The sequence below is a fragment of the Echeneis naucrates genome, chromosome 24, assembly GCF_900963305.1.
Source record: "Echeneis naucrates chromosome 24, fEcheNa1.1, whole genome shotgun sequence".
Lineage (NCBI taxonomy): Eukaryota > Metazoa > Chordata > Actinopteri > Carangiformes > Echeneidae > Echeneis > Echeneis naucrates.
Window position 1 is genome coordinate 3,018,045 of NC_042534.1, and position 14,518 is coordinate 3,032,562.

At 39.6% G+C, this 14,518-nt stretch overlaps 1 protein-coding gene and 1 non-coding gene across 3 annotated transcripts in view; both read left to right on the top strand.

Moving 5' to 3' along the window:
• The first annotated feature begins 920 nt into the window (after nucleotides 1-920).
• trnaa-ugc (transfer RNA alanine (anticodon UGC)) lies at nucleotides 921-992 on the top strand. The gene has a single exon. It is a non-coding gene; the product is annotated as a tRNA-Ala (tRNA).
• Nucleotides 993-1,374: 382 nt separating this feature from the next.
• The window catches only part of ift172 (intraflagellar transport 172), a 32,102-nt gene continuing 18,958 nt past the window's right edge, over nucleotides 1,375-14,518 (top strand). For both annotated transcript variants that reach the window (XM_029496114.1, XM_029496115.1), the window contains exons 1-18: nucleotides 1,375-1,520; nucleotides 1,983-2,126; nucleotides 2,402-2,514; nucleotides 2,613-2,652; nucleotides 2,968-3,033; nucleotides 3,288-3,367; nucleotides 3,538-3,625; nucleotides 3,799-4,013; nucleotides 4,128-4,251; nucleotides 4,364-4,459; nucleotides 5,378-5,539; nucleotides 5,793-5,846; nucleotides 5,991-6,094; nucleotides 7,331-7,416; nucleotides 9,023-9,135; nucleotides 11,249-11,416; nucleotides 12,600-12,736; nucleotides 14,287-14,394. In XM_029496114.1, coding sequence (XP_029351974.1) covers nucleotides 1,482-1,520; nucleotides 1,983-2,126; nucleotides 2,402-2,514; nucleotides 2,613-2,652; nucleotides 2,968-3,033; nucleotides 3,288-3,367; nucleotides 3,538-3,625; nucleotides 3,799-4,013; nucleotides 4,128-4,251; nucleotides 4,364-4,459; nucleotides 5,378-5,539; nucleotides 5,793-5,846; nucleotides 5,991-6,094; nucleotides 7,331-7,416; nucleotides 9,023-9,135; nucleotides 11,249-11,416; nucleotides 12,600-12,736; nucleotides 14,287-14,394 — 1,937 coding nt within the window. In that variant the 5' untranslated portion in view covers nucleotides 1,375-1,481. The remainder of the gene's footprint in view (nucleotides 1,521-1,982; nucleotides 2,127-2,401; nucleotides 2,515-2,612; nucleotides 2,653-2,967; nucleotides 3,034-3,287; nucleotides 3,368-3,537; nucleotides 3,626-3,798; nucleotides 4,014-4,127; nucleotides 4,252-4,363; nucleotides 4,460-5,377; nucleotides 5,540-5,792; nucleotides 5,847-5,990; nucleotides 6,095-7,330; nucleotides 7,417-9,022; nucleotides 9,136-11,248; nucleotides 11,417-12,599; nucleotides 12,737-14,286; nucleotides 14,395-14,518) is intronic.

Genomic DNA, 14,518 nt, shown 5'->3' on the forward strand with positions numbered 1-14,518 from the left:
AATAAGTATATGCATGAGTATAAATATGTATAGCACATTATGTTGATTGCACATGAAGAGATGCAATTATACAAACGCACAGAGTAAAAGAAAGTCATTGTATGAATATTGTATATGTACAATATATTGTGTATGTACTGAGGCCAAAGTAAAGCCCTGCATTTCTGAGTGATTTTATTTTTCCACCTCTACATCATCATCCTGTACATTAGCAGGGATATGTCTTTGATTTTGTCTGTCTAAAATAATGGCCTGTCTGGCCTTCTGCTTGTAAGTGCTGTGTAGCTGTCTGATACAATAGCAGTCATATATATCTGTTTTTCCTCTGCAGGGTCAGTAATTTTCCATCAGCTCTGTGATATATGCTGATACATGATCCCTCGCTTGACCTTTTCTTAAGGGACTCACTCACATCCTACTGCACACCCTCTATTAGCATCTTTGGAGCCATCTACAAATATAAATACTGTCCAGGAAATGGCTATTGAAATATTTATGGACTGTATTTTCATTTCTTGCCATACATTGAGGTCAACATTTGAGTGGATGAGAATGCAAACATTAAAACTGTGAAACAGAGCTTGGTTTATGTTGTCTGTGACGCAGCACTTTCATACCTCGTATACACATGACAATTGCTGCTTTTCTGTCTATTTCAACACACTTGGACCCCATCAGCAGCTTAGTCCTGTGTTTAACCCATCACAGTTCAGTCTTTGGCTGCTGTCATTGGGTTGGAAGGCTCAGCAATAATAAAAGAAGCGCTCCTATTTCTGATGGGAGGGATAATTTCACAGCAGCTTTTGGAGGAACAGGCCATTATACACTTCCCTCAATTGTCAGGCCTATTTAAATTAATTTGCCTTTGATTTGCCTCAGTGCATTGTTAAATACTCTTTCTGGACCGGTTAACTCCAGATGGGGATGTAGCTCAGTGGTAGAGCGCATGCTTTGCATGTATGAGGCCCCGGGTTCAATCCCCGGCATCTCCACTCTTTTTATCCTTCCCAAACTTACCGGAGATATTTTATTTACCTTCTCAGCTGATCTTCAAGTTGTTCCCATAAAACACCGATAAAACTCTGCGTTTATTTACGCTCATTGTATCTTGTATATTGTATATCTCGCTTAATGTAACATAGAGTATGCCATAGGTTGGATTTCACATTTTTGGCATTGATTCTCCACACCGACGTTAACGGGTTGACTGTGGTGGCTAAAATTTTTTAGAACAACATCTTTGGCCGAACAGAGATTTCGTGGAACTGATTTGAGAGATAATTGTGACATTTCCCATAATTGTAAACGCACCACACGACCCCTCACGACGGTAACTAAGGAGATCTCAGCTCTGTTTACTACAAAGATGTCCTCCCTGCTAAGTACCAGCCTGGAGGTGGTCTGCAAAATGACGACAATATAAAGGCCGTCCAGGCTTCAGGATTATTTCACAGACCAGCTTCTTGAGCACTCCCTGAAAAATGCAACTAAAACATCTAAAGACGCTTTTGACCCCCCAGGTAAGTTCAGTGACGAGGAAGCTAACGCTAGCTAACGCTGTTAGCCCCATCAGACGTTAGTGGCTTTAGGTCGGGACTCTGAAGCTCTCTGACGAATCACCAACTTCCTTTTTGTCAATTCGGCATTTAACTGTCTCCACTGACGCACTTTCAGACATAAATGTAGAATTTTACAGTTACCTTAGTTTACTCGCCAGCAAGAAATTGCGGTGCCGTATACAGTTGGGGGAGAAAAAGTTAGCTAACTCAATGTGGTAACAGAACATAACGGCCATGGACGGATTATAAAACACCATGTAGAAGGCCTCCCTTCCTCTCTTTAGAAAGATTTAAGGGATCTTTATCTCTTCGGGTCATTTTTGTATATCTTAGCATCCTCATCAAGCGTCTTTGCAGTAGTTTTGTGTATGTTTGATCCTCCCAGTTGTCCCTAAGGACTGATCTTCTTCTTTCCATTTGCAGGAGGGTGCAGCCAAAGTGTCATGCATGGCCTGGGCACCGAGCAACACCAAGTTTGCAGTTTGCACAGTGGACAGGGTGGTGCTGCTCTACGATGAGCAGGGAGAGAGGAGAGACAAGTTCTCTACCAAACCCCTGGACCCCAAGGTGAGGCTGCCCACACACATAAGATGTCTCATCGTTCCATTAAAACCTCACAGATAAATTAACAAGAAAAACAGTTGTTTGAGTTGCAACAAATATATGAGCACTGATTTTTTTTTTTCTTGTCTTTTACATAAGCACATATATAATCTCGCAATATATTATAATATTGCAGGTGTGACAGTTGGTTGATGAGTTACTCTGCCATTAATGCATATTTATGGGATTTTTTTCCCTGTTTCTGTAGTGATAGTATTCATGTGTCATTTGTTTTTCAGTATGGAAAACAAAGCTATGTTGTCAATGATATGGCGTTTTCGCCAGACTCCACCAAAATTGCCATCGGCCAGTCTGACAACATAATCTTCATTTATAGAATCGGAGAGGACTGGTAATGTTGTGCAGTCTATTCTTCTCAACATGTTGATCCAGATAATTTCATATATGTTGCAGGCAAACACATTTTTGTCTGTGTTATTTTCTTTCCAGGGGGGACAAGAAAGCCATTTGCAACAAATTTGTTCAGACTGTAAGTAAATATGTATAAACATTTTGTTTAGGAGGTGAAGTGCATGCATAATGGTCTAAAAATTAATTTGCTGTTAAGAGTTTGTACATGAAACAGAATGGGAAGTTGACATTAATGGAAAATATTTATTCATGCAATAGTCAGATGTGTTACAATATATTTTGCTTTAGAAAACGTGTGACGGTACAGTTTGTTTGTGAAGTTGTAAATCTAAGTAAATATATATATATCTTCACTTCCAACTTATAATAGTTTAATGCAGTATCTGCCATCATGCTATTTCATGGTCATGTTATTTCATCCACTGTATTGCAGAGTGCTGTGACTCGCCTGCTTTGGCCTGCAGAGCATACAATTGTTTATGGGTTAGTGGAAGGCAAGGTGAGCCAATAATGTGATCTACTCTTATCAGCACTTATCAGAAACGGAGATCATGTCAGTTTTATACTTTAAACTTTATACTAAAGTTTGTTCCTGTATAATTATTATTGGTAGTATAATGCAAAGGTCATGATGAGAAGACAGAACTATTTTCAGTCCATTAAGACTTGGGTCAGCATTGGAGTTAAAATAACTTTCATTTGTTCTGTTTAATGGAAATAAATGTCTTTTTCATTTCCTGACTCTTTTCATAGGTCCGTCTTGCCAACACTCAAACAAACAAATCCTCCACCATCTATGGCACAGAATCCTGTGTCGTCTCTCTGGCAGCCAAGTAAATACATGATACATATTCATATGTAGCTACAACCAGCCAGTATTAGACAAAACATTTGAGGGAAACATGCTGCTAATTTAATCTTGTATTTTAATCTTTTACTTTTCTCTCTTGTGCTGTGATCGTTGAGTGTTTTTATAACATCTCTGTGCTCTTTACTGTTTCAGTGTCTCAGGTAAAGGCATCCTTTCTGGCCATGCTGATGGGACAATTGTGCGTTACTTCTTTGATGACGAAGGCTCAGGGGATTCTCAGGTACCTGCAGCTTCACACATGTCCTGTCTGCAGTGTTATTAGTCGTATCATACACTGAATATACCTGAGATCATTCACATATTTCTACGTTATTGTCTAACCCGAACACCTTGTTCTCTATTCTGTATGCATTCTTCATATCTAAAATATATACTTGCTCTCTGGTGACAAAGGGAAAGCTGTTGATGCATCCGTGTCCACCTTATGCCATGGCCTGGGGGGCAAACAGCATCATGGTGGGTGGCTGTGACAAGAAGGTGGTGGCCTATAGCAGAGAAGGTCAAATCCTGCAGACCTTTGACTACACCCGTGAGCAGACAGAGAGGGAGTTCACCGTGGCTACCACCAGCCCCAGTGGGCAGTCTGTTGTGTTTGGCAGCTATGATCGGTCAGTGAATGGTCTGTAGTGTCATTCATTTGAAGGGTGAAATGTTTTTTGAAACCTGTGGTTTTTAGAATCAAAGATTAGTTATGTAGTCCTCAGTATTTGTGTCTCATGTAGGCTGCGGGTGTTTAATTGGGCACCAAGGAGAGGTGTGTGGGATGAAGCCAAACCTAAAGAGATTATCAACATCTACACCATCACCAGCCTGGCCTGGAAGAAAGATGGTTCACGCCTCGCTGCTGTAAATATCAATCAGTTCATTGGCCTGCAGAGCATACAATTGTAAAATGATGTGGTAAATGTAAAACACAAATAGAGTGAATTTTGTATTCTTTTACTGCCTGTGTTGACAGGGAACTCTGTGTGGAGGAGTGGAACTTTTCGATTGCTGTCTGCGAAGGGCCATCTATAAGAACAAGTTTGAAATGACCTACGTCGGCCTCAGCCAGGTGAAGACAGCCAGCCAACACGAAAAAAAATAGAAGATTAATTAGTTCTCTGCTTTTGAAAAATAGGCAAGAAAAGAGGGAACAAAAGACTAAATAAGAAATTCCAGTCCTCACTTCAGTCTCTGCCTTCTGCCAATTAGCAGATGAAATTGAAAATAGCTCATTTGATTGTGCCACGCAAGTAATTTGGATTTGATTAATTCAAGTTGAAAAAAAGTATTATTTGAATTTTATAATTAAGAAAGGAACAGAAGAAATGGAAGTTCTGGAAACAATCATCCAACTTTTTGTTTTCTCATTTATTGACACGTTGCATAGATTATAAAAGAGTTCAAATTGAAGGGTTGGCCAAACAATCACAATTAAAATGAGTGATGTCTCTTGTATCTATATTCATTTGGGCTGCTTCAAAATGGCTAATGTGCAACAGCCAAATATATACTAGAAATGCAAATACACTTTGTGTTTTTCCTGTTTAATTAGATAGTTGAAAGAAACCGTCAAGTGGAGCTACTGTAAGAATGAAAAAACACAAAAAACGGAGCCCATAAAAAAAAAAAAAAAACGCATAACAAGCTAGGGTATTATTTTTATTTAAACTCATTGGATTTTCTGGTTAACAAAAAATAAAAATTAGCTGTAATTAAAACATGAGATCATGCCTTCACTGGGATGACAAAATAAGATACAAATTAAATCTGATGAAATTGTGATTGAAATTCATTCAAGCAATTAATAATAATAATAATAATAATAATTAAGACAGTAATGACAATTCTGAGTAGCAAGTTCATGAGCAACACTTTCTTCACTTTCTTCTATTTTTGACTGAGTCTGAATTTTACTGTTGATATATTTTCAGTTCACTGTTTGTTCTTTTGTAATGTTCTTTGCTGTTTCTACCTGCCTCACCTCCAGGTGATAGTGAAGAACCTCTCTACAGGAACTCGAGTGGTGCTGAAGTCCTACTACGGTTATGAGATAGAAGAGGTCAAGATCATGGGAAAAGATCGCTACCTTGTGGCTCACACCTCTGATACGCTCCTGTTGGGCGACCTGCTGACAAACAAACTCAGTGAGGTAGGACTGAGTAAATCATAGAGTAACTTGTTGTACCAATCCCTTCATTTCAGTTCCCCTGAAAATGTAGATGTTAATGTTCTTTACAACTTTACCACAAATGAAATCCATTCATCTGTGTCCCATCTGTCCCGTTATACAATCATCATGGTTCCTTGTTTCACAACAAATGCTGGCAGAATGTTCACCCTGGATAACTGGCTACTATTCTTTTATTTGGATCTAAATGTCTCTTACGCCTCCTCTCTTTCAGGTGCCATGGCCTGGCTCTGGGGGAAATGAGAAGTTTTTCTTCGAGAATGAATCGGTGAGTACAGTAATTTTGTCAGTAGGTGCAAAAAGCCCAGTAGTTTAGTTGAACTTAAGCGACTTCCTTGAAGGTGGTTGTGCCTCAGGTCCGGTCAGGTCGTGTGTTCTACTAATCTGCTAATATTGTGCATTTTGTTTTCAGGTGTGCATGATTTTTAATGCTGGGGAGCTGAGTCTGGTGGAGTACAGTAACAACGAAGTTCTGGGATCAGTCAGAACTGAATTTATGAACCCTCATCTCATTAGGTAGGAACAGCTACACATTATTACACACACAGCACACTAATTTGTTTACTGACAGTTCACCAACAAATCAGCAGGTTTGGAACAAACATAAAGGATTATTTGCTATTGCGCCACAGGAAAATACATTTAAATAATTGCAATACAGACACAGTGTGTTGACTTTCTGCACTTTGTTACTTACTTCTGAAGTCAGAAAAAAAACTCCCCCTTTGTATTCATAATGAATTTAAGGGGTTACACAATATTTCTGAGAGAAGATAAGACACTCACTCCAAGCATTGCTTGAATTTCTGTAATTTTACAGCTATTGTTGATATTTGTAGAAAAGCGGAGAACCATACTTTTCCACACCACATCAATAAAAAATTAGTTAGTTTGATTCATTGGTGGTGTGTAGGGCGACAGATACTGTGAGTTAGATCCTCTTGATTTTATTTATCTTCAAAGTAATCAATTAGTACACTTTCAAAAACTAAAGAAAGCAAACAGAGTGAAAAAAAGTTATAGTGGAAGTGACATTATGAAATATTTATCAACCAAAATGTTTGATTTCAGTGATGACTTCAAGTGCACCTTTCTAATAAAGCTTCATGAATGAAGTCACAGTTGTAACACTGTGAAAATATGTATCTGTGTACAGCAGTTGTGAGTTGATTAATTATGCTCTATTATTTTTTTGGCAGCAGCTCTAATTATAATCTCAGACATCTCTTGAGTGAAACTGTGCATACAGGAAGATGTTTGACTATTTTAAAAGTCAAGCTTTTTTTGACGTGAAGGATAATGATATAAATATAACCAATTAATATTCGAGTATAGTATCTGGTTAATCAGAATGAACTACGTTGTTCCATTTCAATCCATTAGATGGCGATATTAAACTGTGCTGAAATCCCAGGTGTCACAACAGTGATACTGGAGCAGACTCAGCTGACGGTCTGACATGTCAATGTTTATTCAGACCAATCTAAAGTGGCAGGGCTTGACGGTCCCACAGTGACCCGTTGCTGCCGAGCCGAGCGGGTTTCAATACGCTCTGACTGCCCGTTGCCATGAGCTCCTCGCTGTAGCCTGGCAACATCATGTTCAGGTGTATCCTGGGATTTCAAGTATAATAAACAGCAGATGAAGCCAATTAACACTGATGCTGGATTTTACACAAACGTGTTTAATCATTGTCAAACTCTCGAAGTGATGTTTTTTAGTTTAGTTCTAAAGAGTTATTTGTGTGTCCAGTGTCCGACTTAATGAGAGGAAGCAGAGAGGAGTTGATGAAAACAAGAAGCTTGCTTACCTGATTGACATAAAGACCATTGCTGTTGGTAAGTACACAGGAGAAAGAGTGGCCACAGGCGTCAGTCATTAGTCACATTTCAACCTAACAGGCTTTTCCTCAGACAAAAAAACCCAACACACACACAAGAAAATATACCTAAACAATGTTTTAGTATCCAGCTACTCTTAACTAGGTTTTGTGGCCACTGATGTAATTTATATTCTGACACAGCACCTTGATTAAAGTTTCACAGCCTCCACTTTTAAACATTTTTACTGTTTTGTTCTGGTATCATTATTTAGTCATTGTAGCAGACATTTGCAGTGATCCCATGTGTCTTGCTGGTAGAAGCTATTGTTGACTACAAAAAGTCTGAGCCAGAAATTTTACTGCTCTAAATCACACATGATTTATAAGAAGAGATAACTGTGATCCTCTCTATTTTTCTTATTGTGAAGAAAGTCTGTGAAGAGTCAAAGACCATTAGAGTACCATGTAGGAACACTGAGCCCTTGGCACTAACTGTACTGGTAGTGGTTTTACTCCTGACAGGATGGAGCCTTTACTTCATGTAACTTTGCCACAGCTTGCTGCATTTTCTGGTTTTCTCCAATTTGTCAAATACGGTGCCAAATGGCCAGAAAAGTGTTTGGCTGCTTTGACTACTTCCTGACCAAAGACTTGGCAACTGTAGTATCATGCAGGATGTTACTCACACAGGAGAGATAGAGGTAGATTAATATACAATTGCAGTCCTGGTAAGTGTTTAGAAGAGCACAGTGGTGGTATATGTGGGAGTGAGAACTGTTTCCTCTTCGACGGTAACGAAGGAACATGTCACCCGGTGAAGCAGTGAGGCTCACTGATGTTTTGATCAGGCTTTGGATCCTTTTTCTGACAGAAGGGAAAACCTGTGTCTCTGGAATGCCACCTTTATCCTTTAATCCCATTCGTGGACTGTGAGTCTGCAGGGGAAGAGTTTCTCCTTCAAAAGCACCAACAGTTAGGCGAAGAGACTTTTCAGAACAAGGATTCTCAGTACCTGACTACGACGTAATGAGTCATCGTTTTCGATTGACAGAACTCTGACTAAAATACTTTTTTTGCACTGAGTGGATGTGAAATGCATTTCAATGGAGACCAGATTCAGTCTGCACCTTTTGTTAGTTGCTATATGACAACTGAACAAAGCTGGATGATGATGATGTCATTATTATGTTTTTCCTCCCTCTTAATCTTTAGTCCATTTTGCATTACACAGGAATTGATTTAGAGAGCAAGTTTAACAAAGGTCATCCATAAAATTAAACTCATAAACTGTTACAGCCACACTAATTGGAGTTTATAATCAATTAAAGTGTATCATTTCCATTCAAGTGGACCACACTGACTGGACTGGACCATATCCCATTTTAATTAAAAAGACAGGATCTTATGAGCAGCCTAATACCAACTTATACCAACTTGATCCCAGTGCAGGTGAGGGAGAAACTGTTCAGTCCACATAATGGAATCTTGAATAGTTACAAAAAAAAAAACCCAAAGAAACAGCTGATACTTAGATAAAAAAACAATTTTAGCTGGAAACATTGTCACCTTGTCAGTTGAACCACTGCTCAGTAAACTCTTTGCTTCCTTTCCTTCCTCCTCAGTGGACCTGGCTGGAGGCTACAATCTGGGGACCATCAGCCATGACTCCAAGATTGACTGGCTGGAGCTCAACGAAACTGGACGCAAACTGCTCTTCAGGGATAAGAAGCTGCGGGTGAGACTTTAACGTCAGCACCCTGAGGCACTGGGAAAGTGGAAACAATGGCAGAGTTGCCTGAAGGCAGAGAGGGCACATGATCGATGGGATGGTGATCAGTAAAGTAGGAACGTCCGTCTTGGCTTGGTCTAAATTTATTGCCACACCCACTGCACAATTAAAGCTTCCTTTTGGAACAATCAGGGTTGAGTGGTGGTGGGTTGGAATAATGCTGAAACCCTTTGACACATGGAAGAACCATAAATGAAGCAGAAAGGGTTTGAAATTCTGTTTTGTAAATTGCAGTAGATGCAAACTGTTGAGGCTTTTTATGCTCTATAAGAATCAGAACAATAAAATCATTTGAAAGACAGATGTCTTTCATATGCAGCATAAATCCTCTTAATTATAATAGATAACCTTCTGTTTGCTCCCCGAGTGTCCTCAATTTCCAAATGGACAAAGAAAGTGTCTTTTACTCACAGTAACTGAAGAACATAATATGTTCAGATGTGAGCTCATTCACCTAATCATTTGGTTGAATTTCCACCAGTCCCCTTTGACCTGTTTGTGATTTTAAGAGACAAACATACATATATTTCCAACTTCATCACTTAAACATTTTGAACAGGGACAAGTGTGTCAGTTATATATGTGTGTAGGGTGAGAGTGTCAGGGAGCAGCTGTCAGTTGTTGCCCTGCGGTCATGAAACAGTTTAATGTCGGAGCCTTGGGGCACAGACAGGGAGAACTCTGGTAATTGGAAATCCCTCAGTGGTGCCTAACTTTTTACTGCACTTGTACGACACATACTGATATCTTTTCTTCAAAATTTGTATCAAGTTCTGGAAAAAAATTGTGCCTTACAATTACAAAATCAGCCTTAGTTGGATAGCAAGTGAAATATTTATGAATGTGTGCACCACTAAAAGAAGAATGAATTGGAAACTTTGCAGGAAATTAGAACCAGATATTCTCATGCAGATTGAGTGCTGTTATTCTTACTCTACTAACCAACTTGTGTTTTCATCATTTCTACTAAAGAACAGCTTTTAGTGGGTGCATGAAAATTTGATGTGTAGCATCACAGTGGTTTCATAACTGGATAAAAATGTAATTCAGTCACAACCAACATATTAATGAAGGATAAAACTTTCACCACTTAATCTTGTTTCCTTCTCCAGATCCCACCATTAAGAAATAACAAAAGAGGAAGTTGTATAACAAATGTTTCTTTAATTCAAAGTTGAACTCATCCGCAGGCTGCTCGTCCTTGCTACATTAAAAGTTGGACCAACTGAGCTCCAGGGTGAAACTATAGACAGAGCAATATTAAAAATGGTGGTGAGGGGTGGGGGGGGTAGTAAGGTAGCTGATTACAACAGCGAGTGGTCTTTGATATCCACATACATACTTAGTGTTCGGGAGCCAGTATAGTTTATAGAGGCTACAAAGGCTCAACTCATTAATGTTCACCGGTGCTGGTGGAAATTGATGTTTTCTCTTCAAGAAAAAGGAGTTTAAGTGAACTTATGTAAATTTTTTCCTCTGTCTGCTGTTGTGAGTAAAATTAGTTTGAAAAAGTTGTGGGTTGATAGTTTCAGGCCGTCAGTGAGACGTCATACACTTTTAAAATGAAAATGTGATTGTTTTGACTGATAATTGTGTGTCAGTCAAGGTTTTAAATGGATGAATTATTTTTTATTCATTCTATTATTATTATTATTATTAAAACCGCTCTGTGGTGCTGAGAAAACAAATATAACAATACATGCACACCATCCCTGCTGATTTTCTATCATAATTTGAACTGACAACATTAAATTTGTGTATAGATTAAACAAATAGAAGATGGCATGTTATTTAATGAGCTTTAGATGTACGAGAAGGTGGGATTTGTTACCAGCAGCCAGAGCTAGACTAGCAGTTTCAGATCCACACGCTAAGCTCGGCTAACTTTCTCCTGGCTGGACACGTCAGCGGATGGTATTGATTTTCTCATCATTAGCATCCTTCTGAAAATGCTGAACTATCCCTTTATCGTGGTATAGAGATTGCCTTAGATAAGGTCAGACCATTAGGCATAATGAAATTAAGAAGCTCCCTCTCCTTCCTTCTCCTTCCTCCTCAGCTCCATCTGTACGACATAGAGACCGGAGTGAAGACCACAGTGCTGAGTTTCTGCTCCTATGTCCAGTGGGTGCCAGGCAGCGACGTGGTGGTTGCCCAAAACAGGGGAAACCTCTGCATATGGTACAGTATCGACAGCCCAGAGAGCATCACCATGTTCCCCATCAAGGTGAGAGTTTGTCCTGTGTGTGTGTAAGTGGAGAAAATGGAGACACTTATATAAGGTGATATAAGTTAATGACCTGACAGTTACAGCCTTGTCAGTCCTGTTATCGTCTGCTCCACACCCTCAGTTTAAATAATGATATTAGTATGGGCATTGGTTTCAGTGTCTGTTCTAACTCTAATGGCCTGTTTTGCAAAATCTGGTGAGGATACCATCTACATTTGAATATTTTCCAGTTTTAATAACCAAGCACCTTTTCCTAGCGCTAAACTCATTTTCTGCGCTGTGTAAAGTCGACTGAGCAAGCGTTTCTGTGCTGCTGTCCTGCGGCAGATAGTTGCCCTGGGCCGGTGCAAGTTTTGGAAACTTACTTGTGTTCTCATTAATAATAAAAACCAGACAGAGTGAGCTCTTGCACAGTATCAGTTGGACAAATTTTATTGTCTGGAAAGTTCATCAATAATTGTCACGCCAGACGTAAAACAGACAACCAATGCACAAATGATTCTTGTTGATACATTTCGGGGTTTTTTGAGTGTGGAGGATTAATGTGGGGATTTTTCAGCGCATTAACATTTGGTGATGGTTTACTCATCAGCGCTAATAGCTAATTAACAATTAACAACATCCTAGGAAGCAATTCACATCCTGTACCCACATAAAATTCTGGCATTCAAAAAAATTCTAAAATAAAATCTATCCCCTTGGTGTGTGATATTATCAAATTATATATTTTAGCCTTTGATAATCACAATTATAAGTGGACAGTGAACAATAAATGATAGAAAAACAAATTTAAAGTTTAGACTGACAAAAAAGCAGGTTAGAAATGAGATTAAACTTTCTGAAAAGATTACAGTAATCATCATAAAATGTTCATTAGCATGACTGATGAATAAAATTGTTGATGCATTGATGTGCAGTTAGTATTTTGCCTTTGCTGTTGGTCACGGTGGATGGATGGTGCATTTGCCACCGAGGAGTTAAATGTTTGGTAGTGCATCATATTCTATCAGCCGATGAGATATTTTGTTTCCAACATCTTTATTGGTAAAATAATTAATCACAGTGAAAAGCACAATTTCCCACTCAGGTTCAGTGAATAAGAGATATTAAGTAAAAAAGATGAAATAGAAAATACCAATATTCCAAGCTTAGCACAGATGTATTCACTTGTCTTTGTCAGGGAGACATTGTGGATCTAGAAAGAGCTGATGGAAAGACGGATGTGATTGTGACGGAGGGTGTCAACACGGTGACGTACACGCTGGACGAAGGCCTCATCGAGTTTGGTACGGCTATTGATGATGGAGACTACGACAGGTAGTGGATATGACTCATGCCATTAACACCTAACACGATTAATGTGATGACAGCTTGAATGTCCATCCTTCAGTGCATTTACTTCTGGAGTTACAGCGGCAGCAGGGTGAGCAGAACAGGGCAGATGTCCTTTTATGCATCAGCTTCCTCCAGCTCCTCTTGAATGTTTCCTCAGCACTCCCAGGCCAGCTGGGAGACATAATCCATCCCTTCACCATGTCACGATTTGAACGCCTCTTTATCAGAAGGCACAACTGTCATAACTGACCTCTTTCATTTTGGAGGAGCAGCAGCTGAACTCTTCACTCAAACTCAGCTTGGCCGGACAGAATGAGCCCCCCCCCCCCTTTTCAAGAAAATTCTGTTTGCTTGTACATCAAGAGAGTGTCGTACATTAGGTGGGACAGGGCATCTGCAGGTGTTAAAACCACTGATTCACTTTCCTCCAAAAAGGCGTTAAAACAAAAAAAGGCTCAAATTTAATTTACCTCCATATCAACATAACAACTGTGACTGCCATGAGATGTTAAACATTTATACAATACAATAGAGTAATTCATTAATAACTGAAGGAGACAGTTCAATCCTTTTTCATCAACACCAGCAAACATTGGCGCTATATCAGCCAGAAAACTCATCAATTCACTATAATCACATGATGATTTTAGTATAAGTGTAAATAAAGTTTAATGAATAATCAGGATTTAGTCTAATTAATCCATCCATCCATTTTCTTCCATTTATTTGGGTGCAGGTAGAATCAAATTAATAAATTTTCTCATAAGGAACTGTTGTTCTGCTTGGAAGCACTGAAAAAAGGTGATTCAAAACACAGGTTTTAACTTGCATTCCCTGTGGTATTAAAAAGTCTTAACTCTTCAGAAGGCTGCAGAGAAACTGCGGGATAACAAAGACGGACTGATCCATCTCTTCATCTCATGGTTTTTACCGAAGGGCCAGCAGCACAAAGCAAACATTGCCACATTAATCATGTGGAGTCATCTTAGCTTCGGGGTTCTAATGGACAACCCTGTTCTGTAGGTCTGTCCCATCAGTGAGACCAGTGACACCAAAAGCTTTACTTGTGTTTGCACTGCTCATTGTAGTGTAAAAATCTGTTTGTGAGAGGTGTGGCATTGAGGAAGTTGGAAATTTGCGTATGAAAGGATTATTAGTCTGGCCGGTTGTGGACTCCTTCACCTTGTTCCCTCTACAATCCAGCTGTGGTCACCTGTCAGAGCCTCTGAATCGCCCACCCCCTTCCTGACATGCTGAGCATTTCATGAGCCCACATATGTACATAAGGTGATGAACGGTGCCACATGAAACCTTCCTCCAGTGCCCAGAACACCATGTCATTCCTGGTACTTTGCCCAAAGGCACTGAGCCAGAGCAGATGTGAGCTGACACTGTAGCTTGAACCCTGGTCAGTCTAATCAATACACTTCTCACTGCTGCTTGTGTCGTCTGTTTTGTCCCTTCATGCATTATGGCCTGTCTCTTCATCTGACTCAGCTCCACTGCTCACGTGTGTCTGTGTGTATTTACAGAGCCACAGCATTCCTTGAGACTCTGGAGATGTCACCAGAGACTGATTCCATGTGGAAGACGCTCAGCAAGCTGGCTCTAGAGGCTCGCCAGCTGCATATCGCAGAAAAGTCAGCACGCACACTCACACACACAAAACCCTTTCAATTTAATGTTCATGCCGCTGGACTAATTACATTCTGTATGAGTCGACACTGTAACTGAGACTTATCTCTGGAACAAGAGAAAATGGAG